This window comes from Sitophilus oryzae, unplaced genomic scaffold (genome assembly GCF_002938485.1).
Source record: "Sitophilus oryzae breed Bouriz unplaced genomic scaffold, Soryzae_2.0 scaffold_376_pilon_pilon, whole genome shotgun sequence".
Taxonomy (NCBI): Eukaryota; Metazoa; Arthropoda; class Insecta; order Coleoptera; family Curculionidae; genus Sitophilus; species Sitophilus oryzae.
In genome coordinates, this window is record NW_022146947.1 from 1,070,000 (window position 1) to 1,097,520 (window position 27,521).

Below are 27,521 nucleotides of genomic sequence, written 5' to 3' on the forward strand. Positions count from 1 at the left end.
GGCCTACCTAAGTAGAGATGTTCCAAAGTATCAATATGTTTTTAAAGAAATAACGATACTTTTGAAAAATATCGATATTTTAAAAAATATACTTCCCTAATTAAAAGACATACTGTGTTATTGAACTACAAAATAAAAATAAAGAGAATTGTTTGTTCAAATAAAATTATGGCACTGACATCAATCTAATAATGGTCTTTATGATCCTTATGCATATTTTTAACAATTTATAGTAGTCTTCTTCAACTTCTAGTCGTCCAACCAAAATTCACATTAATTTTTGAGATTTCATTAATTTACGTTTTTTATTTCTCATATTATATCTGTAAAATTGTATTTGAAAAATTAAAAAGCACTCTGACCGTACCATTGGTCAGAAGTCATCGAAATCTACTTTTATTCGTCCACTGGAAGTAGGAATATTCTAAAGTATCGATATTTTTAAATATTGATCCTTTTTAAAAATATCAATATTCCTAAAAATACTCATCCCTAATCGAAAACAAATTTTGTCAGGCAAAATAAAGTAACATATGGATGTCTTCTAGTCGGCCAACCAAAATACACATAAATTTTCAGGATTTCATTAATTTCTATTTTTTTGTTTTCTCAAATGTTTTTAAAATTGTGTGTGAAAAATTAATGTCTCCCACTGGCCAGATGCCGTCGAAATTTACTTTTTTTTTTCGCCCGTTTAAAGTAGGGGCGTTCTAAAGTAACATTTTTAAATTATCGATAGTTTTGAAAAATATCGATATTCCTAAAAATACTCATCCCTAACTGAAAACAAATTTACTCAGGCAAAATGAAGTAACATATGGATGGCTTCAAGTCGTCCAACCGAAATACACATATATTTTCAGGATTTAGTTAATTTCGATCTTTTTGTTTTCCCAAATACTTTTAAAATTGTGTATGAAAAATTAAGGCCTCCTACTGGCCAGATGTCGTCGAAATTTACTTTTTTCGCCCATTGAAAGTAGGGATGTTCTACAGTATCGATATTTTTAAATTATCGATAGTTTCGAAAAAAATATCGATTTTTTAATGCCCATCTCTATCGAAAACAAATTTTGTCTTTTTTCGTAAATAATAAATAACATTAGGTAATAAATTATAGACTGCCGATATTGTTGAAGCGTTTTAGTTTCTCGGGGAATGCGTCCTTAAAGAGGACCGGATCCGCTCTAAACTCCACCGAATTTAGAGGCATCCTGCCGAATATTTTGGCAAATCTGTCGACGCAATTCGATCTAGCCTCCATATGACCTTTGTCCGCCGACAGCATTTCGTTGTTTGTACATTCCGGACACTTGAACTTCTTCCTAGGGGTTACCTGTGGATTGTAAAATCAAAATAATTTACAAATTTCATATTCAAGGGCTAATAAAAATGGTGTATATACACAACAATTCGTTTATTTTATTTGCAACAATGGGCTGTTTATTTTAACCAGAATATAAGATTATCAGACAAAGAAAAAGGTCCGCTCTAAGTTTCAAACAAATTTTTATTTATTAGAAATTTAATTTGGTAATAGTTTTGAGGTCTTGAAGTCGTGCATGCCAACTTTTATTGATTTTCCTATGCATACCTTTATTGGTGGTTTGTTCGTTATATTAGCTACCAAAAAATTCATGGCTATATCTTCGCAATTCATTTCTTCGTCCACCCAGTCTCTGATGTTGGAAGGGAGCGCGTTAGTATACAGGTATGACCAGTACTTGTGTAGGAAAGCTGCCCCTGTCAAGACCATCGATATCTCGTTCAACCATTCCGATTCGTAGCCCCACGAGTTGGTCACGTTGTTCCACACGTGCATACGAGAAGGAAATCCTAAAAATGGCGAGAGAACTTGATATACTCTGTTTTACGAGTCAAGCAAGATTTCGACAGACTATTACAGAAAAAAGGCAGATGACGTCCATAGCAAACCATTTATTTCAATCAAAAAAGTTTCGAATATTTTTTCAGTTAACTATGGATGGATTTATATATAAATCCGTCATACGTCGTCTCTTGATGTTTTTAACCAGTTTTATTGGTTTATTTCAAAAATGACAGATCATATTTCAATATGAATGAACTGACGGAACGATAAACGACACAATGACGCAGATGCGTATAAACTCGACTTAAGATTTTTGAAACTCTTGTCAAATTAAAGAATATTATTTGTGTGAAAGTATGTCTAATAACCAGCGTTCTGTAAAATGATAAATATTTGCGATATTGCTTTTGCATTTTGGATTGTGTTATTCGTGTGTTTTAAATTTTGTTTTAAGTTAAGTAAAGGAAAATATCGAGGGAAAAATATAGACCCAAAGAGTTGTATTAGCCACCAATAAAGCTTGTATACCATCTCATATAGCTTTTAGTACTGTAAAAAAGTCGAAAGGTACTGGTTACAAAACAATAAGATTAAAGTTAATTATTCATTTCTAAGGTTTAACATTCAGTAAGTGTTGTAGTTGAACATTAATGAAATTATTATTGATAAAAAGTAGAACAAAAGTTTTAACATCCTGTAACTTTAAAACTATACATTACCACACCTGTGTCTATAGAAACTTTTTTCATATTTTTTTTATGAGGAATCTTTCAGTAGTTATGTAAAATTTGGCCAGTTAATGATTTTTTATTGTTTTAAAAGTTTTTAAAGGTTGCTATTAGAATTGAAGGGTCCAGGGGAAAAACATGATAAGCGCCATTTTATTAATTTTAGAGGAGAGCACCGGACGGCTGGCGGTTATCAGGTTGTTTCCGTGTATTCTGTATTTTTACTAGGCATATATCATAAGATTAAACAACTTCTACACAATTTTGCTAACAAGATAAAAAAAGTGAGTGGTGCACATAATATTTTTTTTAGAAAAATATTCCAGTGAGAACCCAAACACACGTCCCTGGTTATGGACATTTTTTAGCATTAAAATATGTCGCACTTATAGTAACTTTTACCCTCCAAATTTCAACAACAATTGATATTCTTCAGTAGTTTCAAAGCTTTGTTTCAACAATATACACTGAAAAAAATGATAGCTTACCTACTATCCTGTCGGGAAACTCTCTCCACACCTCAAACGCAAACTCCACCTCGTCAGACGTCAACATGACAATGTCATCGTCTATATGCAAAATGGCCTCCGTTTCGATCTCGGGATATGGATAAAACCTGTTAGATAACTTGTTCGCTTTCGTTTTGATCACGTTAATGGGTTTAGCAATTTTCGGAAATTCCGACACTAAAAGTAAAGAAAACATTATCACAAATACAAAAAAAGAACGAAAAAGCTGTGTAAGACAGCTTGGGAATGAGAATCGACGATAATTTTGGCGAGGTTAAGCCCTAAAAGAGGTGTGTAGTTCGTGGACAAACTAGTTCTAAGAACTATTCCCACCCCGGAACGAAAGGAACTAGTTCCCGGTTTCTCAAAGGACTAGTTCCTCAGGACCGATATATAATATGTGACGGCGACGGATCGGCCAGCGCGATCGTAGCCCGATGCTAGGTGGGAGTGGGGAGTGTCAGCCGTATGTTATCGGTCCCAGACCGAAAGGACTGGGAGGAACTAATTAAAAGACTAGTTCACGGGAATCTATTCAGTCCGCAGGTCCGAGATATAATACAAGGCGATGACCATGGATTGTCTATTGCTGCGGCCAGCGTAAATACCACAGAAAATTGTCGTGGATGCTGTTTTTAATTTTTAGTTTGTTCTTTCAATATTTTATGAGAATGTTTCACTTTAGGTCCCTAAAATTAAGAAATATTTTATAAAACGAAGCAGATGTTCTCACTTTTTAGACAAAAACAAAAAGCTTGAAGTGAGGAAAAATGCAATTTTTCGTAAAATAAGAGAGAAAAATTTACCTTCATATTTCTCATTTAGCTTCACCTACAGATGTACCAATATTAAGTATTTTATTATTTGCTCCAATTGATTTGTGATATAGCTTTTTAAACCCTGATTTGAGTGTCTTTTTTAATTTTTTGTTTTTATCTGCAATAAATCTTACCTATATGTTTTTAACATACGCAATTACACGTCGCGTTATATTTCGTACATTATAAAAATTATACAGATCATACTGTAAATAGTTTCGAATTATAACGAAACCCATGAGCAAGCAACGGGGATATAAATATTAGTCGGGAACTAATGTGAACTAAAGACCTAGTTCAAAGAACTATTCCTCTGGAGGAACTAGAACTAAGGAACTTAGTTCCCCCCAAGCAACTAGAATTTCCACCTCAACCCTAGACGTCATTTGCTTGGCCCGTTACTTCTTTATTTTTTAATGGCTCTTACTGTCAGTTAAAAAAGAACAACTACCAGTTGTAGAATAAATAATAAATAACATAAAATATAATCTCAGTAAAGGCTGACAAATCCACAAAATTTCAAATCAAATTCAAATGTGCCAAATCGATTGTCTAACAGAACTGTCAAGGATCCCCATAGATAGCATTATACTCCTTCCTTAATCTTTTTATTCAAAGTTCTATAATTAGTGTTCGTTTCTGACAAGTTAGACATCAATTATCAAACTTTAGAGATTGAGCTTGCCAAAATTACCATCGTCATTCTCTAAAAATCACAAATTATCGATTCACTCCCGAGCAGTCTTTGATGGCGTTTTTTCGATCATACGGCATAAACAGCACTACACTTACTAGGCGGAGGATTCTTCTTTTGGTTGTTCCAGACAACGACTATTTTCATTAAACTCGGTACTTTTGACAGTCTTTCGATGAGAAGGAATAAACTTTGCACTCTGTCATATGTCAGAATGACAGCGGTGAACCCGTTACTTCTTACAGCAGTAGATGGGTAAAATAAAGGGTTATAGTTAACCTAAAACATATTTGTGTCAATCAAGTAAATTTGTAAAAACGGTTATATTAATTGTAAAGGGTGTTCCATTTTCGTGTGTTTTATGTGGTTTGTTTATAAGTAGAGATACAATGATGCGGCTTTTTGCATCACTGTGATACTTTTTTATGAAACTAAAGATGGGCACATAGATTTATCATAGCCTTGTGTTCCTAAAGTAGTGAAAAAAAGCGAAAACTGTGTCCGGTAGAGTTTTTCACGTAGGATGCAGTGGCGTAACTAGTTTGTCGCTAGACTGTCATTCTTGAAATATGAATCAATTTACGTGTTTTATTAAAAACGGCATACTTATTATTTTATTATACTTACTACAATAAGATCGCTGTCATTTTATATGTAAAATTATATAGGGAATCTCAACGATAGTCATTTCCAAGTCAACTGGACGCCGTTTTTTTATCACATGGTATTTTATTATATTTACTGGGGCTTGTAATACCTGGGTTATTAAATTGTAAAATTGGTAAATAGACAATTATAAAAACAGAGCTCTGGAAAACCCCAGGTGTTTGGAATTGCCATAATTCATGAAAAAAAAACTAACTGCCTGATGACAGTCAAAGTGACAAAAGGCGAAGTTTTCTTCTAGGAAACTTTGAAAAACTCTTTGTAATTATTTTTTTATAATTATTGTAAGACATACTTTATATTTAATATATTGTTTGCATAGTTTTGTTAATCATTTAATTTAATTTTTTTAATTATGTATTATCTTATTAAAGGACTAAAAATTGTAATTTCTAAAAACAGTGTTTTATTATTACCAAATTCATTTTACTAAACCTCAAGTTTCACTGTTATCAAAATTCATAACGTAAAAAAAAATTTTAAAAAAACATCACCATATTTCAAATAATTGACAAATAATTGCATATTTGTTGTATTTTTTAGCAAAATTTGATGGGCATTTAAATACGCATCTTATTGTCTTTTTTCTTTGCATTTTAAGTTATAAGATGACCAAGATAGGAAGAGGGTCAAAACGTGCAATTTTTTAAAATGCGCCCTGTATTTAAAAAACTAAGGGGGCTAGGACAAATCTGCGACTAGCATCTTTAGTTACTTAAAAAAGCAGCGACAAACGAGGAACTTTATAAAACACACGAAAATGGGACAAGCTGTACAGGGAGCGTCAACGACAGAGTAAAGTTCATTATCTCACTTGTTTTTTTTTCATAAGATATGTTCACATATATTTTATACCTCTTTTGGTAACATATTCCACTCGTCGTAAGTCTTAGCTCTATGGGGATAGACCCTGTCTTGGATCACATCCAGTGCAGTCAGAACGATCTTCTCCATCGACGAGAAGTACGTATCGTATAGGAACTTCAAGGATTCTCGCATTTCTCCGACTTTTTTCTCGGACACGCCGCTCAACACGTCCATCAGAGAGCTCAGCTGACTTTCCATTATAAATATGGCAACGCGTTTCCAATCTACAACACATTAAACTATACAGGGTGGGTCTTAAATAAGGGCAAATATTTTCAGGGGTGGTATATTTCGGCCCAGGAAAACGTCTATGAGTTTTTTTTTTCGTAAGAAAAAGATGTTGAAAATCGTGCATTTTCTTTTAAATTTCCCTGTATATTTTTCGAAAACTTTTTAGAACTGCCTGATCACCACAAATTTTCCCACGATCTAATTTCATAATCCCTGGTATTACCATGGTTACGGCACTAAAGGGGATGCAACATTGCCACTTCCTAAATGACCTATTTTTCTAATTATTCATCTGAGAAAATGCAATTAACAAGTAAAAATTGCTGAAAAGGGGTGACAAATTCAGAAAAGGTGTGAATAAAATACCCTCTGTTATAAAGTACAGAAATCCTAGTTGTGCAATTATGATTTTTATATATATAGGTATATATTTATCTATTTCAGTATTCACATAATAAATAACTAGAATAAAACACACTTAACCAGTTTTAAGTTTAATTATTAATACCTCTAATAACAAAACGTGTGTTTTAAGTGCAATAAATTGTTTTGGCTCCATTTTAAGTGTCTTACCTTGTCAGCACAAGTCAATATCTATCCAATGTTTATTTTTCTGAGTTGCGTCTATTAAAATACTTTTTGGTTGTGAGTAGCAACTAGCGGTTGGAATTCAAAACTTCCTACCTCTACATCTCCTTGTGGTATTGTGTGTACTCCACCCGCAATGTATTGCAATTTTTCAAATAAGAAAATAATGAGCTTAATAAAATTAAAAACGATTTTTACTTTATTTTAAAATTAAAATAGATTTGACATTGTTTTGTTATTCTGTGAAGAAGTAAGTGTCAGTTTTGACCGTAATATATAATATCTTATTAGAGGACATTCTTATTAGAGATCGGTAGTCGATAGATATGATTATTGCGTACAGTATTATAAAAACTACATTTCAACTGCATGTAACAATGTAAAAAATATAAGTATAAACAAACTGTGTCAAGCCACGTTATTTCATTTACACGTTTTCAAACCATACAGGGTTATCGACAGGAATTTTTTAATTTAATAAATTAGGCCCGGCCCTACCGTCTATAGCGCCCCTGCCGTAAAGCAAATAAACGTTAAAACAGCTGAAAGTACAGAATGTTGTGAATTGTTGTGTTTACTAGTTAATACTAAAAATATTTGCACTTATTTAACACTCACCCTGTATAGCATAGATAACAGAAATAAATTTAGATTGAAACGCTTCCAGCCATAAGTTACGATTGTTCTGGATCGCGTATAGTTCTTCTGAAGTCAGTTGGAATAGAATGGGACTCTTAATTTCGGCACTGTCTTTGTCGGCATCATCTGGACAAAGGAATTAAGAGTCTCGGTACTTCCAATTGACTTTGGAAATACTATACGTTGTAGAGCTCTGCTATAGACTTGGAGCACACATTTCAGCTGATTTTTAAAATTTCGACAGCAGCGCTCGGTACGGCGGAAATCAGAGCTCTCGGGCTCTCTATTTCACGCATTCCCGGTAACCGTTCATGTTCATTAGGGTTCAGAACCGGGAAATCCCGGTACCAAAAGTAGTATCTTTTGAGACATCAAAGAACCGTTATGTTTTAATAGATATTTGCGTTTTTAATTCAATATTTCAGGGCTTTTGTCTCAAATTCAGTTAAGTTGGTTTATGTTGTTTGATGTGAAATTTAAGTTACCTATACCTTTTCTTTACTTGCGTTCATATTAATTTTTTCATGACTAATTACTTAATAATTTGATATTATTTTCATTAAAAATCTCAATGTTTTATCCATTTTACTTTGAAAAACCATCCCTTGCTTTCTGAATGATGAACTGCACCATCATTGAACAAAAATACGAAGTAAAAAGTACCGAAAGTACCGAAAAAAACGGGAAATCCGGGTTTCTAAGAGGCGCGGTACCGATATTCCTGGTTCCGAAAAACAGATCCGGTTCCGCAAACCCTAATGTTGATCACATTAACCCTAATGTTGATCACATTAACCCTAATGTTGATCACGCTTCGTGTGAAAGATCTATTACAAGCCATTATAAAGAAAAAATGGTATTCTTCTCAAAAATCATTTTATTCTTTTTACTGACCTATCACATTTTCAAACGGCATGACGTATGCGTCCATCACTATCACAGGTATGCAGTTAGCGGCCATGGCTTCCAGAAGAACGTACTGGCCCCTCCTCTCACCTCTAAACATCAGACAGAACGTGGCACTTGTCAACACGTCCGGGTACCGGTGGTGGGTGGCCTCGATGACGTCGCAACGCGTGACGTATCGATGCGGATGACAGGCGTCCAATAGGAGCAGCTCTTGAGGGTGAGAGGCCTTGAGGCTCTGGAGAACGTCCAGATAGTACGGGTCGATGTTGAGCTGAGAGGAGATAACTTTTCGAAACCTAAATGTTTAAAATAAAAGATTAAAAAGTGTTGAACAGATGAACTGAAATGGTCGTAATATTGTATTGTCATGCTCAATATGTGATCAAAGCAGAACATGTTAGTGTGTTTTAATTTTTCGTGTTGTTTTTTAAACTTATAGGCTTGGTGCATTTCAGTTGATTTCAACAAATTCCGACCGCAGCGCTTCAACGGCAAAAATCAGTAATTATCAGTACTTATTTCACGCCGCCGCGCCGCGCGCCGCCAGTGTGTGTAACCACAGTTTAAAGAATATAAAATATATCAGTTGACACACTTTTCGCCCGTATCAAAATTCCTCCCGTCGCTCCCCGCCTGTCTTGTAGACTTGGGTCAGTCTACATCCGTTGCTCGACGTTACACAGTGTTCCAAGTTTATTTTAGTTTTGTTTTCGGCCCGACGCATAGGGTGAACCAAAAATAGTGTTTTAGTTGTTTTGTTCAAATTGTGAATAAAATGTCAACTAGAAATATTTGTGCAGTGGATGGTTGTGAAAGTAGAATGACAGACAATATATAACAAACAAATAAGTAAACAAAGTGCTCGTTACATAATCAAAAAATTAAATAGACATATACTATGAGAAAAAAAATATAATTTTCAATATTAATGGTACACTTTTTTTAATCAACTAGTGATTAAATGTTTTACGAACATCTTCTAAAATTATGATTATGTACCTTTTTAAAAATTTCGTAACAGCTGAAATAGCCTCAATTATGCCCCACTGGCAAAACCAGTGATTAAAACTATGCTCTCTACCGTAGTTGAACTAATCTAAAAAGTTTTTTTAACTGGAATAATAAATTATAATACAAGTTAGACCTTCTTCTTTTTTATTTTTATTTTAATAATTTTCACAAATATTTTTAGAATGATTACACTTTTAGAATAATTAAATAATATATTTTTCGTATTCTTGCTATTTAAACCCGTGTATTTGTAAGTAACTGTGGTAAGTATTAATTGTTTACGATATTCTCCGATGGTGGCAGCACCGGCGGAGAATGCACCAAGCCTATAGTGTTATAAACTGCTTTTCTTTTCTCCTGAACTGTTTTTACAGCGATATAGAGGTAAAGACTGTTCAACGATCGCCCAACGTTACGTCGCGTCGTCATCATTTGTCAAATATGCCTTTGGGTGTGTCTGATCTTAGTTCATATTGTTTAGAACATTTTAAGTACGTTCCGAAATTATTAATTGGGTGAGTTCCGTTTTCCATCAATTTCAAGTAGATAATTTAGAATTTTATTCAATTTAATTGTATTTGAATTCATATTTTTAAGCCACTGGCGTCACTGGATCGTAAGTGAAAAACTCTACAGGACACAGTTTTGAGGTCGAAAAATGCAAAATTTTCAAATTCGCCCTGTATTTTAGGTCTAGGACAAATATGTGTGTAGAATATTTAGTTTCTTAAAAAAGTAGTACAGTGATGTGAAAATTTCATCTTTGTATCACAAGAAACCTTGTAGAACATACAGAAATGGGACACCCTGTACTCTAAAATTTTAAGGATATTAAATATTACTAATGATATCCCATTTTTTTTAGCTTGTCGGTATTTTCAAATATTATCATAGTTATTAATTACATATATAAATTATCAATACAATATTTTAAACCAGATTTACTTTTTGTCAGACGAAACAAATCTAAACAATTATTATTGATAGTTTTACATCAGAATTACATTTGTTGAATTAGTGCACATAGTATCAGGTCACAAAGATCATAATATACAATACCTTAAATATACTCAAAAAACGATATTATCAATAAATAAATAAAGCAGATAACGATATGAAATCTCGCAGAATTCTTGAAAAAGATGGAAACAGTCTCTATACAATGAGAAATTAACAGTGGTATATAGCGGCATATAAGGATGTTGACTATTAAGAAAAAATATCGATCTTTCCATATATCGATTTTTGGGATTTTAATCAAGTGGTGCTACTTGGATGCAAATTAATGATTCATAGATATACCGGGTGCCTCTGAAAAGTGGCTCACTCCTATAACTTTTTTATTTTTTAAGACAAAAAAAGGAGATTTCGTATGATAGTATAGGACATAAATTAGGATTAATTGACGTATTCAATTGTTATTGGTCACTTCCAGTTTCACCAGAAACTACTTTTGATTTTTAAATGGCACCCTCGGTATTTTTTTAGTTTATTCGACAGAAAATGACACTCTGAATAGAATGGCATATCATATGTCAACTTTTAACATTTTCTAAATTTTCAAAAATTAGTGTTTTTAACATGACCATGGCACTCTAGATTAAAATTTAAAATACAATTCTTTGAAAGCGAAAATGTCAAAAGTTGGTATATGATATGTCATTCTACTCAGAGTGTCATTTCCTACCAATGCAATGGTGCCATTTAAAAATCAAAAGTTGTAGTCATTTCCGGTGAAACAGCAAGTGACCAAAAACAATAATTGAATACGTCAATCAATCCTAATTTATGTCACACACTAACAAAGCAAATCTCATTTTTATCTCAAAAAAATAAAAAAGTTATAGGGGTGAACCATTTTCGAGACGCACCTGATATACATAAAAAAACATAGGATATATTGAAATATGAGAATGATATATTCCATTCTCGATATTTTTAATCAGCTCTAACGTAATTGTCCAAATATTTGCTTGGCACTATTATCTGTTGAATACTTTCGAAAAAACCAACATCCGTTGGTGAAGTTACGAAAATTTACTTAACTAACATCAATAGAATAACATCATATTTTTAAATCAGTCAATTTTCACGTTCGTTAAAAATTTAAAATTAGAAATTTTATGTTTGCATCGATTTAAACATGCAGCAGATACAAACAATTAATTCAACAGCGCGAAAATTTTTTTAATCATTTCATAGAAAATAAAATCATTTCTAAAAGAATATTATATTTATGGACCTATACCGAGTGCGTCTCAAAAGTGGCTCACCTCTATAACTTTTTCATTTTTCAGATAAAAAAACGAAATTTGGTATGTTACTATATGACATAAATTAGGATTGATTGACAAAACAATTGAATGTTTTCGGTCACTTCCTGTTTCGCCAGAAGTGACTCCAACTATTGATTTTTAAATGTCATCCTCAGTATTTTGTTACTTTATTAGATAGAAAATGACACTCTGAATAGAATGATATAAAATATGTCAACTTTTGACATTTTCGAATATGGTTTATTTGAAATTGCAACTTGCAGTTCATAACGACAATTTGATTCGAAATACCAAGTGTGTGGTATCAAATTATTTGTAAAAAATGCCTTTTCGAAATACGCTAATGAACCACCCTCGTTCGTTTGAAAAAATTGAGATATGATTAAAAATAAGATTTGGGCATTTTTTAACCGGCCAGGACAAGACAGTAAAAACATTAGAAGATCAAATTCAATATTTTTCCAAGGCTCCTTGATTAAAAATTAGTGTTTTTAACAGAGCCATGGCACTCTATTAAAATTTAAAATACAATTTTGAGCGTAATTTTTGTTTTAAGCGAAAATGTCAAAAATTGACATATAATATGTCATTCTATTCAGAGTGTCATTTTCTATTGAACAAAATAAAAAATGCCATGGGTGTCCTTTAAAAATCAAAAGTTTTATGACGATTTCGACTGGGCTGCACCGGTTCTATTCGAATGCTCTCAGGGCGAGCAATTGCTCAAAGAGTTGCACTTGCACAGTGCTGGAGCGAACTGGACAGAACCGACCAAAGTATGACGGTTTCAAAATTATTGCACTGAGTGCTAGTTTACAAAGCTGCTCTGATGTAGCCGAACGAAAAAAACAATCCGCACCGGGTCAGTGCGACGCGAGTCGAACACAATTTTACATTGCTCTTGCTTTGCTTTTACCAGTCAAAAAATTGTAATTCTGTTCGAGTTTGCATTGAGTGCGGCTTAGTGCAGCCAGTCGAAATCGCCATTAGTCATTCCTGGTGAAACAGGAAGTGACCGAAAACAATTGAATACGTCAATCAATCCTAATTTATGTTAAGTTAATAAAAAGTTATAAGGGTGAGCCACTTTTCAGACGCACCCGGTATATATAGAAGTTGGACAATCTCTTCTTAAAATTTAAAATTATGAAAAATTACGTCCAAAATGGCAACGACTGATGATAATACAGTGCAACCTATACTGCAACCTCTATAATCGGATCAGCCAGATGTAGATGTACCACCGCGACTTTATAGATCTATTGGGCCTGCATTTCCTGAGATATACAGTCCCAGGACTGTTGCAAAAGCCAGTATCTGAGACGGATTTACTGAGGTTAGTTCTCCACATCTCCGATAATAGTCGTACCAAAGTTTATGACACGAATGGTCGTCGTCTCGGCACACCAAGTAAAATCTTTCATTTTTCTCGGTTATAAGTTCTGAGAAATTTCTTCGAGTGTCTTAGACCGTTGGATGATTCCCATTCCGGGTTACGGATGGAGTCTTCCAGGTTCTTGAATTCTGATTTGAATTGGGTTCCACTTGGGAAGCAGAACGGTTCTGGTCCAGTTAGTAGAGTGATGGCTCCTTTTCTAGCTAGATCGTTTGCTTTTTCATTACCTTCTATCCCTTGGTGGGCGGTCACCCAGAGTAGGACGACATTATTTTCTTTGCCTAATTTGTTTAGCTTCTCTAAGTATTATTTGACCAACTTCGAACCGATATGGTTCCTGAGCTGATCGCTCTTAAGGCTGCTTGACTATCGGATAAAATGGCTATTTCTTGATACCGATAGTTCCTATTAAAGATAAGTTGTTTGATAGCGTAAATTTTATAAATTTCATATATTTTTTTTTTTATTTGGTTAAAAACGACAGAATTATGTTGTAGTTTTGTGCATTTTGTAGAAATTCGCCTTAAAGCTCGCCTTAATAGTTATTTTTGTATCTAGTGCGCGAAGTGCTACCTTGGTGATCGATACTTGAATTTTCTAACGAGGCGTAGCCGAGTTGAAAAATTAGTCGAAATTACCAAAATAGTTCGCACACGAGTTGCAAACAACATTTTTTCTACAAACATTATATATTTTTAAACATTTTATCAACAATAAAATTCAAATATCAAATAAAATTTTAGAGTGTCAAATACCGGAATCAAGTACCTCTACATCAAAATTGGATAGTGTCTCAAGTCCCAAAACCCAAATATCTCAAGCAAAATCAGAACTATCTAGTTTGGGATTAAATATTGGTTCGTGTACTAATTGTACTATTAATGTTAATATTGTAAATAATAACTAGAATATGCATTAGTGTTAAGTTTGATATTTGTTTATTCTTGAATATTTCGAAATAAATAATTAGGTATGATTTACTTCTTCATTTTCCAAAAACCAAAATTCCAAAATCCCATATAATTTACATGCAGTGTGCGAAATAGGCGTTTCGCGCATCTTGTCATGGTAACGTAGGAACATAGGAAAATGAAAAAAAGTGTCACTTCGCACATTGCTATCAATTCGCAAACCTTGTTATTTTTTGACGTTTGTAGAAAAAGGTATTTTTTTCCTTTGTGTTTTTTGCGAGGTTTTTTGCTTCCGACGACGGGAAGAGATGTACTTCCCGAAACGGTAAGCATTTTTTTGTCCGTTAGGCATATTTGTTTATTAGTAGTAGCACAGATTATACAGATTATAATCTTTGTTTTTTCTTTATTGTTTTTCGTGGTTCCAATTTTCGGAATCGGGCACTTGTTAGGTGACTAGTTTGCGCACATAGCACGCCCACTTATGGCCTGTAAAATTGTGCACAGCGCCTGATCGGCACAGTTATTAGAGAGATATCGGAAAACCGAATAGCGTCATCCAGTATTTACGCGTACCTTATCATGGTTACGATATGCGCGAGTCAATTTTTAACGCCAAAAAAAACCGCTAATAACTAACACCCGCTAATAACGTTACCGCCTGACGTAATTTGCGGATCAATTACACGAAGCGCTCTTTCTAAATAACCTCTGATAACGTTTAAAAATTGCTTAAATGGGCGTGTGCGGGTATTTGACAACCGGAGCCGGCCGGCGAGATCTTTCATTTTAGGTTATGTTTGAATTGTTTTGAATTATTGCTTTAGTTTTATTAGGTAATTTGATAATTAAGTAGCTGGGATTAGTTTTAATTAAATAAATATGGCCCAAAATATGGATTCCACCTCTTCCAATACTAAAGAACCTATAGAGTCTTTGGTTTACAGCAGATGACGACTTAGCCCTTCTAAGAGAATTTGTTGCTTGTTGCCCTAAACCCACTGGCAGACATTGAACAATAAAACACTGAAAATAAGCACTTTAGCCCTTTAGTTTTAAAATACCTAGTAAACAAAACAATTTCAAAGTTTTAAATTCAAAGTTAGGTTAAGTTTAAATAGCGGACGCGACGCGATCAGAATTCTTTCCGATCTGATAACTATAAATGAAGAGAGTTAATACCACCTCACGTAAAGGAAATAACACCTGGGGCGCTATTCTGTACAATCGTCGGTATCGGCAAGTTACCGACAGCTATCGGTACGTACGGCCAATGAGCGTCGTGTTGATTGTTGTTGTCATAGTTACCGATCGGCCCTATGACAGATATCTCAAATTTGTACCGACGACTCTCGGTATCTCTACCGTGAGGTTGACAAGGGCACGGTAGAGATACCGATTTTCGAATACGCCCCTGGGGCGCTATTCTGTACAATCGTCGGTATCGGTAAGTTACCGATAGCTATCGGTACGTACGGCCAATGAGCGTCGTGTTGATTGTTGTTGTCATAGTTACCGATCGGCCCTATGGCAGATATCGTGAATTTGTACCGACGACTCTCGATATCTCTACCGTGAGGTTAAGAAGGGCACGGTAGAGATACCGATTTTCGTCGGTACAAATTTGCGATATCCGCCATGGGACCAATCGGTAACTATGACAACAACAATTAACACATTTTTACTATATACAAATACGTATCTAGAGGTGTCGTAACTTACCGATACCGACGATTGTACAGAATAGCGCCCCTGGCCTTATTAACGTCCATGCACGCTATTCGGTTTAGCGATATCTCTCTATTACGCTGTTTATTGTTATTTTACGGGAGTTTATTTTTGCGCACACGAAATTTGACTCGTTTGCACATCGACATAAAAAACAACTTTCGTACCACGAATTAGGGACAAGATTTTTATCTGTATACTTACAGGATACCTAATCTGTGGTAGTAGTCTCCGTTAGTTTAACACAGCAGTGTTTACAAAAAATAACTATTTTATTTTGTTTTGATTTTCTTACTGTGCGAGAAGTGGCGAAATGCCCATAGGACTTTTTTGAAGAGATGAATCCGCCACATAAACATTTTTTAAAGGCACAAATACTGTACCTCTTGAAATGGACGTTCCGTATTTGTCCCATGGTCGCCGCCAATGGACTGTAGGCGGGCATGGCCACGTCGAAGCCGTACCTGAAGGAGAAGCTGTCGAAATCGGCGCCGGCCACCAGGGCTCTGCCCACGTCCAACGGTACCACCGTGGAGAAATCGGGGGCTCTGCCCGACACCAGGTTGAAAATAAGATGGTTTTCGCCATTCGACCAACTGTAATAGAGAAAAGATAAATTTAAATTTGGACTTAAAGAGTATATGGGATTTATCAAAATGTAGAAATATTCTTGAAATTTTACAGTGTATTTTCTAGTAATCCCTCTATACAGGGTGTCCCATTTTTGTGTGTTTTACAGGGTTTCTCGTTTATGAGTTAGATACAAATATGCGGGTTTCACATCACTACTACTATTTCTTTTTATAAAACTAAAGATACTACACACGAATTTGTCCTGGCCTTAGTTTCTGAAGTACAAGGCGAATTTGAAATTGTTGCATTCAGTGACGTAACTATTTTTCTTAGTGGCAGCTGTTTTTTACGTGAAAAACTCTATGCGACTCAATATTCACCTTTTCGAAAAATTAGAAGATAACTAAGATACAAAGGGGGTCGAAATATGTAATATTTTCAAATTCGTCCTGTCTGTCAGGAACTAAGAGGATTAGGACAAATCTAGGACAGTAGCACAGTTGTTTAAAAACCGCATATATATTGGTGAATGAATAATAAATGTACCATACGATCGAAAAAAAAACAGCGTCAAAGATGGCTGGGGAATGACAATCGCTAATATTTTTTTGTGAAGTCAAGCCCTATACGTCACCATTGACCCTGACTCTTCTTTATTTTTTTTTATGACGCTCATTCCTAGTTGGCCTTAAAAAGGTTATTTATTTTTCTATTGAGTAAAAATTATTTTTAAATGGTGTAGTTTAAAATTCGAGAAAAAATCTTTTTTGGAAACAGATTTGTGTCTGGAAATGCTCTATCCTTTGTTATCTTTTTATAATCCGTGTTAATTTTTGACAAGTTTTATGTATATTTTTAGTAAATGACATCTAGAGAATGACCTCGCCAAAATTATCATCGACTGTCATTTTACAACCGTCTTTGACACCTTTTTTTCGATTATACGGTATAACTAATAGCAGATAAATACATATTTCAAGTTGTATGAATATGATCGCAGGTCATGACTGCGAACACATTTGTTTGTATAAAAATTTAACCTAGTAGCTTTTTAAATAAAAGAAACATATACAGGGTTGTTCACCACATACGACACGGAGTATTGTAGCTAAACGATTAGACTTTTACAAATTGTAAGTTTTGGGTTCGTTTAAGGACTATTAGAGCTACAATTTAAAAATATTTTACAATATACAGAGTGTCCCAAATAAATAAAAAATATCAAAGTTGTATTTTTTTTAAATGGAACACCCTGTATATTATTACATTTTTAGTTTCTACGATTAAAATAAAGGTTAATTACACTTAAACCTTACCGTTTTTGAAATATTTTCAATTTTGTGAAATTGCAGTAAAAATTTTAAGGCTTTATTCCTCCAAGGGTATCAAAGTTTTTAATACTAAATATTTACTGAAGTTTATTTATTGATCAGTTATTGTGTTGCAATAATAAAAATTATACTACCTTATACAGAGTGTCTAAAATTTTATTTTAAATAATTACTACCTAGCTTTAAACGGCAATAACTTGTTTAATTTAAATGGTACACCCTGTATATTTTATGAGAATCAGATGCACAATTTAATTGTCTATCAAATTGTATTATACCATTTTTTACCTATCTCTTCAAGTTTCTGTAGAAAATGCATTTTCTTGGAATTTAAAACTCATTTATCAATATCCATGGAATACTGACATTTTTTAGATTATTTTTAAAGATGTACCAAATTTTTAGAGACTACAGATACTAATATTGTCGATATAGTTTGTTTATTTCATTAAAAAATAAAAGAAAACTGTTTAAATATTTGTTAAAGAGGACCAATTAATATGATTCCAGTATTCAAACTACATTAATTGACCGTTTGCGTTGGTTAATAATAATTGCTCCAAATACTAAAAAACTGAATTTTGCATGTGTATTAGACAATGTGGTAAAAAGTAACACCTTAAAAATTATATTTCCATTTTTGACAAACGCTTATTTATATAACAACAGAGATATTCATTTACATAACTTATTATTTTATTGATTTCTGATTCAAATCCACATTTATTTAAAATAATTTATTAACTAACATAATTAAGTATGTAATTAATTAGTGTTTGGGCGGAAATAATGGTGGTATATTTAATTAATCCTACTCTTTTATACAGATTTAAATAGTTTTCTTTTTGCATACAAATGGGCTAGTAATATTATCATTTTGCTCAAAACGATAATATTACTAGCCTGTACATTTTGTGCATTTGTTGCTTTAAAAACAATCTAAAATATCAATATTCCATGGGTATATTGATAAATAAGGTCTAAATTATAAGAAAATGCATTTTCTACGAAAACTTGACGAGATAGGTAAATAGTGGTATAATACAATTTGATAGACAATTAAATTGTACATCTGATTTTCCTAAAATATACAGGGCGTTCTATTTAAATTAAATAAGTTATTGCCGTTTAAAACTAGAAATAATTTAAAATAAATTTTTAAACACTCTGCATGAGGTACTATTATTTTTATGATTGCAACACAATAATGGATCAATAAATAGACTTCAGTAAATATTTAGTATTAAAAACTTTGATACCCTTGGAGGAATGAAGCCTTAAAATTTTTACTGCAATTTTACAAAATTGAAAATATTTCAGAAACGGTAAGGTTTCAGTGTAATTAACCTTTATTTTAATCGTAGAAACTAAAAATGTAATAATATACAGGGTGTTCCATTTAAAAAAATACAACTTTGATATTTTTTATTTATTTGGGACACTCTGTATCTGGTAAAAATATTTTTAAATTGTAGCTCTAATAGTCCTTCAACGAACCCAAAACTTACAATTTGTAAAAATCTAATCATTTAGCTACAATACTCCGTGTCGTATGTGGTGAACAACCCTGTATATGTTAATTTTTAAATATTACTCTTGTGTCAATATTTGCAGTAGTCAATTTGTATGTAGGTACATATGAATACGCGTATGCACATACTGTCCAGATGTTAAAGTAATGTAATAATTTATGACCAAGTTAGTAAGTAAACATGCATATTTTGTTATTTATAACACTCAGACGTAAATAAAACTAATCATAGGTACAATTTATTCAATAATAATTGAATAATAATACAGAAACCAAAGTACATCGGTATATACAGGGTGCTACAAATTCGAGGTACGAGCATTGGTATCTCGGAAACCGTAATAGATACGAAGATGGTTAAATTGGGGTAAAGTTGCGCCTTGGGATGTTCACCAAGATGCAATCAAAAAAGTTTGAAAAATTTTAAGGATTGCTGAGTTTTTTTGAAAAAATGGATTTTTTTGAAAATCAATTTTATTTTTTGATGTCGTTACTTTTTAGAAAATCAGAAAACCAATTGCATTCTCATAGCCACTTTATTAAAGCTATCTGATATCTGATAGTATTTTTATATTTTTAAATTAGCTGATAATTTGTGAGATACCGAGGCCAAATTATTGGTTTTAAATACGAACCTGCATTTTTTATTTCAGGTTTTGAAATACCTAACTCGGTCTCCTGAGTACAATGATATGCCACACTTTACACTTTTTTTTGTGTTGGGTACCTTAAAAACAACAAAACTATTTAATTATTATCTATATATATAAATCTGACTGTCCTGACTGATACTGACTCATCAACGCCCAGACCAAACCCTTGACCCTAGAAAGCTGAAATTTTGCACAGGGGTTCCTTTTATGATGTTTACGTGAGATAAGAAAGGATTTTTTAAAATTCATCCCCTAAGGGGGTAAAAAGGGGGGTGGAATATTACAATATTTTTTATTTAAAAACGGTCAAGTTTCCGAAAAAACGCTTAAACACGTATATTTTATTTTCTTTTTTACATATTTTAAGATTTTTAAAAATGTATACAGGGTGTTTCGAAAAATCTGGTCAATGATTAATCACGATCCTGCATAAAGCGCTTGACTTAAAAAGCTGATTTTTGGAAAACGGATTGACTTTAGGGTGTAGAGGTTCGATAAGAAAGGATTTTTCGAAACTCGAATTCTAAGGGGGTGAAACCACCCCTTAAATATTAGAATATTTTTATTTAAAAACCGGTGAGTTTTTCCGAAAAACTCTTAAACACGTTTATTTTATTTTGTTGTTTTACATATTTTAAGATTTTTTAAAAATGTATACAGGGTGTTTCATAAAATATGGTCATTGAGTAATCACGATTCTGCTTAAACTGCTTGACGTTTAAAGCTGATTTTTGGATAACGGATTGACTGTGGGGTGTAGAGGTTCGATAAGAAGGGGTTTCTCGAATCTCAAATTCCAAGAGGGTGAAAACGCCCCTCAAATAATCTATACTAATATATAAAATTCTTAAGTGGCTCACTGATTAATCACGATCCTGCTCAAACCACTCAACGTAAGAAGCTCAATTTTGGCATACAGGTTGATTCTAAGGTGTAGTGGTTCGATAAGAAGGGATTTTTCGAAATCCCAGTTCCAAGGGGGTGAAACCACCCCGCAAGTATTACCATATTTTTTATTTAAAAAACGATCAAGTTTCCGAAAAACGCTTGAACACGTATATTTTATTTTGTTTTTTACATATTTTAAGATTTTTAAAATGTATACAGGGTGTTTCGAAAAATCTGGTCATTGATTAATCACGATCATGCTTAAAGCGCTTGACGTAAAAAGCTAATTTTTGGAAAACGGATTGACTTTAGCGTGTAGAGGTTCGATAAGAGGGGATTTTTCCAAACTCGAATTCTAAGGGGGTGAAACCACCCCTCAAATATTAGAATATATTTTATTTAAAATCCGGTGAGTTTTTCGGAAAACTCTTAAACACGTATATTTTATTTTTGTTGTTTTACATATTTTAAAATTTTTAAAAAATTTATACAAGGTGTTTCATAAAATAGAACCATTGAGTAATCACGATTCTGCTTAAACTGCTTGACGTTTAAAGCTGATTTTGGAAAACGGATTGATTGTGGGGTGTAGAGGTTCGATAGGGAGGGGTTTCTCGAATCTCAAATTCCAACAGGGTGAAAACGCCCCTCAAATATTACAATATTTGTTATTTAAAAAACGGTTAGTCTTTCGGGAAAACGATTGGACACGTATAATTTATTTTGTTTTTTTACATATTTTGAAATTTTTGTAAAAAATCATACAGGGTGTTCCAAAAAATTAGGTAATTGATTAACCACGATTCTGCTCCAGTTTGTATGTTAATGGAAATTCTTGCTTTGCTTTATCATATCACCATTACAAATTACAAATGATTAATTCGACGTGAACGAAGTCGCGGGTACATGCTAGTTTAAAATAATGTCAAGTCCGACTCTGGTTTTTTAAATTATTTAATCCTCGATTTAATCTGATTATATTCATCGCAACAATATTGATCAGCGCTAATTAACATTGAATAAGGAAAATCGAGCCAATTGAAAAATTCAAACAAATAATATCCAGGTCTGCAATTTAAAGATATTATTTTTTAACTTTTTTTATTGTGAATTTGTAATCTCAGTGTACGATCTAATGGCCTAAGAGCTGACGACATATTTAGAGAACATATTTTAGGCAAGCTAGAATAACTAAAAATGTATAGTTTATTAACTGTTGAACCCAGAATCCTAAGTCTGGCTGGAGGGTTGGGGGTATTTCGCTACTGCGCAACCCATAACATTTGCAAAAAAATAAATCCAAAAAACATTCTTTAGGCAACTTGAAATTTGTTTATTCTTAAATTTTAGCATCTATTTAACCTAGAAATAAGTATGCCAGACTTTTTTTTTCGGGTTTAAAGTGTAACCAGACCATTCCAAATATGTTTAATTAATTATTATACCTGGAAAACATACTTTAGGCATTCTAAAATTTTTACAGCGTGTTTATTAGATGATATTAAAAAATATGTGTTAATTGCCAGACGAATTCAATGGGATTTAATACTTGCCAGACGCAAATAAAGATTTTAAATGGGCGCGATAAGAAAGTCTTATGAGTATCTATAAGCGCGAAAAAGATAGTTTATTGAGACCCGGTCGGCAGCCGATGCGGCTGACTTTACAGCATTTTGAAGTCGTAAAAACTTAAAAAAAAACTAACTAATATTGAATAAATAAAAAGAAACATTTTTTAATAAAAATGTATGATTGAAATCCTTTCAATAAGAAGACTTTTTAATTTAAGTATTTTGTATCTTTGAAAGAATAAAAAGACGAATAATTATTTAAAAATTAGCATAATATAAAATATATTTTTTTCAAACGTCACAAAAGTATAATTATTATTATACTTTTGTGACATATTATATTACTATTCATTTTTGCGATCTGATTGACAATATAAAAAAGTCATTTTAACGCCTAAGCATAAAAGTAAAGCACTTTTACTTACTTTTGAATTTATTTAGACAGATTAACAATGGTGTGTACTTTAATAAAATTCCAGAATACATATTTTTTTAGCACTGTACATGGTACCCTTTTGTCGGGACTACGTTTTCTGGTAAAACCACTTCTTTAAATTTTGAACCATGTTGTTGGCGCACTTTTAAAAATTCTTTACATTTTTGTAGTCTGCCTTCATCAAAAACAATAACTTTGTCACTAGTACCTTTTTTACAAACTACACAACTTAAATGTTTTTTATCCATTGTGATTTAGTAGTTAGTAGCGAAATTAGTAGTTACTAAAATATTTATTTGCAGTAATTATTCTAAACTATTTACACTATGCACGTCAATATTTAATTTATAAATACATATTTGTACTTGGTAACTTAATTCCAACAAAATAATCTCTGAATTAAAAGCCGGCAAATAATTGAAATGAAACCGAAAAAAAATTGTTTTTATGAAAATTTGAAGTACATGTGGTACATACTCCAAAATACTGTTACGTCAGCCGCATCGGCTGCCATTCGGCTGCCGACGGGTCTCAATAAACTATCTTTCTCGGGCTTATAGATACTCATAAGACTTTTTTGTCGCGCTCATTTAAAATCTTTATTCGCGTCTGGCAAGTATTAAATCCCGTTGAATTCGTCTGGCAATTAACACATATTTTTTAATATCATCTAATAAACACGCTGTAAAAATTTTAGAATGCCTAAAGTATGTTTTCCAGGTATAATAATTAAACATATTTGGAATGGTCTGGTTACACTTTGAACCCGAAAAAAAATCTGGCATACTTATTTCTAGGTTAAATAGATGCTAAAATTTAAGAATAAACAAATTTCAAGTTGCCTAAAGAAAGTTTTTTGGATTTATTTTTTTGCAAATGTTATGGGTTGCGCAGTAGCGAAATACCCCCAACCCTCCAGCCAGACTTAGGATTCTGGGTTCACAAATTATTAAACTTTTTTTTTTGTTATCCTAACTTGCCTAAAATATGTTCTCTAAATATGTCGCAGCTCTCCGGCTATAATAATATGCATAATATTAATCGGAGTTATTATAAATAAATCAACTTCTACAAACTAGTTTCTAATGCTCTACATGTTTGAAAGGGTTACCTCCCTCCGACCCTCCCTATTGCGCAAATTTATTATTCGTTTAATTTTATTTATAGTTCTTTGAACATAATATATCTTCTTCATATACTTCCGAATGCATTTTGTACTCTTTATTGTAAATGTTGAAAAATCTTGATTTGGTTTGGATTTTTTATTGCATTTGATTTTCCGTATTCAATGTTTTACCCCACGTCATTGTTAAGTTTGAAGGCTTATCAATATTGTAACGATGAATAGATTAAATATTTAAAAAAACACAGAGCCGGACTTGAAATTAGTTTAAATAGATTGTGTTCAAATGTCGGAAACAAAAAAATACTATAAAGCGTGGCATATCATTGTACTCAGGAGACTGAATTCTTTCAAAAACTGAAATAAAAAATGCATGTCCATATTTAAAATAATTAAGTCGGCCTCTGTATTTCACAAATTATCAGCTGATTTGAAAATCTAAAAACACTATCAGATAGCCCTAATAAAGTGGTATGGGAGTGGGCAATTAGTTTTTTGATTTTTTAAAAAGTAGCGACAGGAAAAAATAAAATTGATTTTCAAAAAAATCGTTTTTTCCAAAAAACTCAGCAATCCTTGCAATTTTTAAAACTTTTTTGATGGCATCTTAGTGAACATCCCAAACCGCAACTTTGCCCTAATTTAACCATGTTCGTATCTATTACGGTTACCGAGATACCAATGCTCGTATCCCGAATTTGTACCACCCTGTATACTCCAATTTTTAATTATATTCAGACGCGACCAGTACTTTTAGACAACCTTGAAATGTTCAGTAGTATTTCTTTTTCTAATTTTTTTTTCGCATAATTTAGATGAAAATCAACAGCGTGAATAGGAACGTTACTTACAATTTAATAAATCAATTCAAGGAACAAATGCCATACATCTTGAGTGGCTAAATTATTTTCAAGTATTTAAGCTGGATTTATAAACTCGGAAGTTGGCGTTCAGTTGAGGTTCAGTTGCAGTTGGATGTTCGCGGCAGTTGAGGTTCAATATTTTTGCATTTATAAACTGTCAGTTTCGGTTGTAGGTTAGGTTTAGATTTGTGAAGATTTCGAACGTTTTTCTTTCGATTTAAAAATACTTCTGGTATTTGTCAAAGTTCAAACACAGTAATCCACGATTACGCAAAATATAAACATCACATTAACAGAAATAATGAAACAACAATAAGGGTCATTTTCCAATGCATCGGCGTCCTGTGCTTCACGTGATCGACAGGCGCTTATTCATTGGCTGTCGCCGAACGTCGCCAGCGGTCGCCAACTGCCGACATAAACATTGACCATCTTTGAACTCCGCTGAACGTAAAACGAACTGCCAACTTTTCGACCAACTGACTTTATAAATGCGCGCGTTCATTTCATAGCGTTGAACATTTTGAACGGCAACTGAACCTCAACTGAACCTCAACTCCCGAGTTTATAAATCCAGCTTCATTTAACTTGTTTTGCTCCCTTGTAATTCGCAATGGTTTATAAGTTAATAATGAGAAACAGACGTCACATTTTTGTTTATTAAGACTGGAATGTAATTTGTTTAAACAAAATAAATAGACTAGTATTATGATAAACACATGTAACAAAACTATAACATTATTAGTCAAAAGCATAACAATGTACTATCTGAATTAGTTCATAATAATCTGCATAACAGAGTAACTCAAACGTTAAAACTGTTTTTTTTAATGGATTACAATATAGAGTATTTTAAATGTTATTAGTTTTAAAGTGGATGTTGTTATTATACAGGATGTTCCTTAATGACATGCTAATATTTAAAGGATTAAACACTCGCTTAAACAAGATGGTAAAATTTTACATTTTTTTTTCATAATAATTCTTATGTTATTAAAGATATTATGATACTTGATACACGTTTTCTATGCATCAAAACGCCTTTGTTGATGCACCAACAATTTTATTTACTCCAACCAGAGGCGTCCATACGGGATTTACATTGAATATTTTTGAAGAAAAAATAGTATGCCACTGACTTCTCCTAAAATAAACATTATTTTCAAAATCTTCATTCGTTTTTAAACCATTTGCACATCTTTATTTTTTTCGTCCAAGGCATAGTTTTTGCTTAAAAAAATTCTGTATCAGCTGGATGAAAAATAAAAGATACAACAGAAAAAAATTATTGTACATCAAAAAATGCATTTTTAGGCATAGAAGAATATGTGTAAAATTTCATAAATACATCTATAATCACATTAGAGTTATATGAAGTTCTTTTTCAAAAACACCTTGTATCTCAAAAATTAAGATGTTTAAGACAAGCATTCTTATGAAATTATTTTCTTAAAATAGGTCCAAATAATCACCCCCTTAAATGAATTTCATTAAGAAACACGCTGTATATATCTAATAAAAATTAATAAAAAAAAATCAGTAATTGAAGTCTATGTATATATAAATAATGATTGAAGTCTATACACACTCATCTATACATGTATAAATGATAAGTAGATTATCAATTTTATTGCAAAAATCTACTGAAGATCAAACCTATAACATTCCAACTTGAAAAATTATAAATTTATTATAAAAATATATTCGAATCACTATGTAAAAATATTGGAGTGAAATCTCAAAACAGCAAATTTTATATGATGCTTTTTCCAAAAACTGAGACACCCTATGGTGGGAGGCTAAGGTATAAAATTACCAGGCAATATTTCAAATTCCCTGGACAAAAATGATACAATTATATTTTATACTTACTATGGTAACTGATTTAAAGCCTGTGATGTAAAATTCAGCAAAATCCTTTCCTCGTTCAATGTGTCTATTGAAGGAACATAAATGCAAGCCTCTTCTGGATTACTTGTATAATACTTAGAACTAACAATAGCTTTCAGTAGCTGATAGTACTCCTTAGAGATGCTTTCAGTAACAGGCACCCCATTCGCATCTACGTATTTACGTAAAGGGTAAACATAAACAGCTATCCTATCATGACCAGTCCTTCCACAATTGTAGATATTGAAACAGTCCCAGTGCGTGCATTTGAGATCCCTCGGACTACGGCTTGGCTCTTCTAAACTTAACTTTACCTCGACTAGTTTGTGAACGTTGTTCAAGTTGATTTTCTCAAAATGTTTCAAAGGATCATTTGAGAAGTTTATAAAAGGTAGACTGAGTATAATTATGGTGGATATGAATAAAAGTCCGAGAAAAAAGTGTTTGTACTTTAGATTGCTTGTGAAACTGTGTTGTATTTTAGATATGGTCACCTTGGGGGGAAGCGTCATCGTAAGGGCGACTGTTAGGGCCTGGCTCTTTTTCGCTTCCTGAGCAAATACATGGCACCGAAAACGTTCCTAAACGTACGATATGGCAACCGGTAATAGTTTTACGCACTGTTTAAGTCATGATAGCGAAAAATCCCTTCGAAAACTGGAGAAACATCTTCAATAACACACACACACCACAAAAACATCAAAATTGAACTGACATGACAGCACATGACAGATTTCTGACGTTTTAAACGTCATTAACAAAATGCACTGATATAGGGGAAGGGGGAATGATATTCGACCTTCGACGAATGTATTGTTTATCTTTGTCAGGGCACAAACACGTCAGAATGTCAGAAAGAG

At 32.8% G+C, this 27,521-nt stretch overlaps 1 protein-coding gene across 1 annotated transcript; it reads right to left on the reverse strand.

The window, feature by feature from the left end:
* Window positions 1–596: 596 nt before the first annotated feature.
* On the reverse strand, window positions 597–27,389 carry LOC115885155 (exostosin-2). Its single transcript, XM_030903949.1, has 8 exons — window positions 26,644–27,389; window positions 16,186–16,398; window positions 8,466–8,776; window positions 6,102–6,337; window positions 4,679–4,859; window positions 3,048–3,245; window positions 1,595–1,836; window positions 597–1,336 (listed from the first exon to the last, which is right to left on the reverse strand). Exons 1-8 carry the CDS (start codon window positions 27,171–27,173, stop codon window positions 1,115–1,117), a joined length of 2,133 nt encoding a protein of 710 aa, XP_030759809.1. The 5' UTR covers window positions 27,174–27,389; the 3' UTR covers window positions 597–1,114.
* Window positions 27,390–27,521: the final 132 nt, after the last annotated feature.

Excerpts from the sequence above, each read along its gene's own strand:
- LOC115885155 (XM_030903949.1), bottom strand. The coding sequence starts at position 27,173 with ATGACGCTTCCCCCCAAGGTGACCATATCTAAAATACAACACAGTTTC. Across the intron at positions 16,399-26,643 it reads GCTTTAAATCAGTTACCATA|TTGGTCGAATGGCGAAAACC; the intron begins GTAAGTATAAAA and ends TCTCTATTACAG. Across the intron at positions 6,338-8,465 it reads GCCGTTTGAAAATGTGATAG|ATTGGAAACGCGTTGCCATA; the intron begins GTCAGTAAAAAG and ends AATGTGTTGTAG.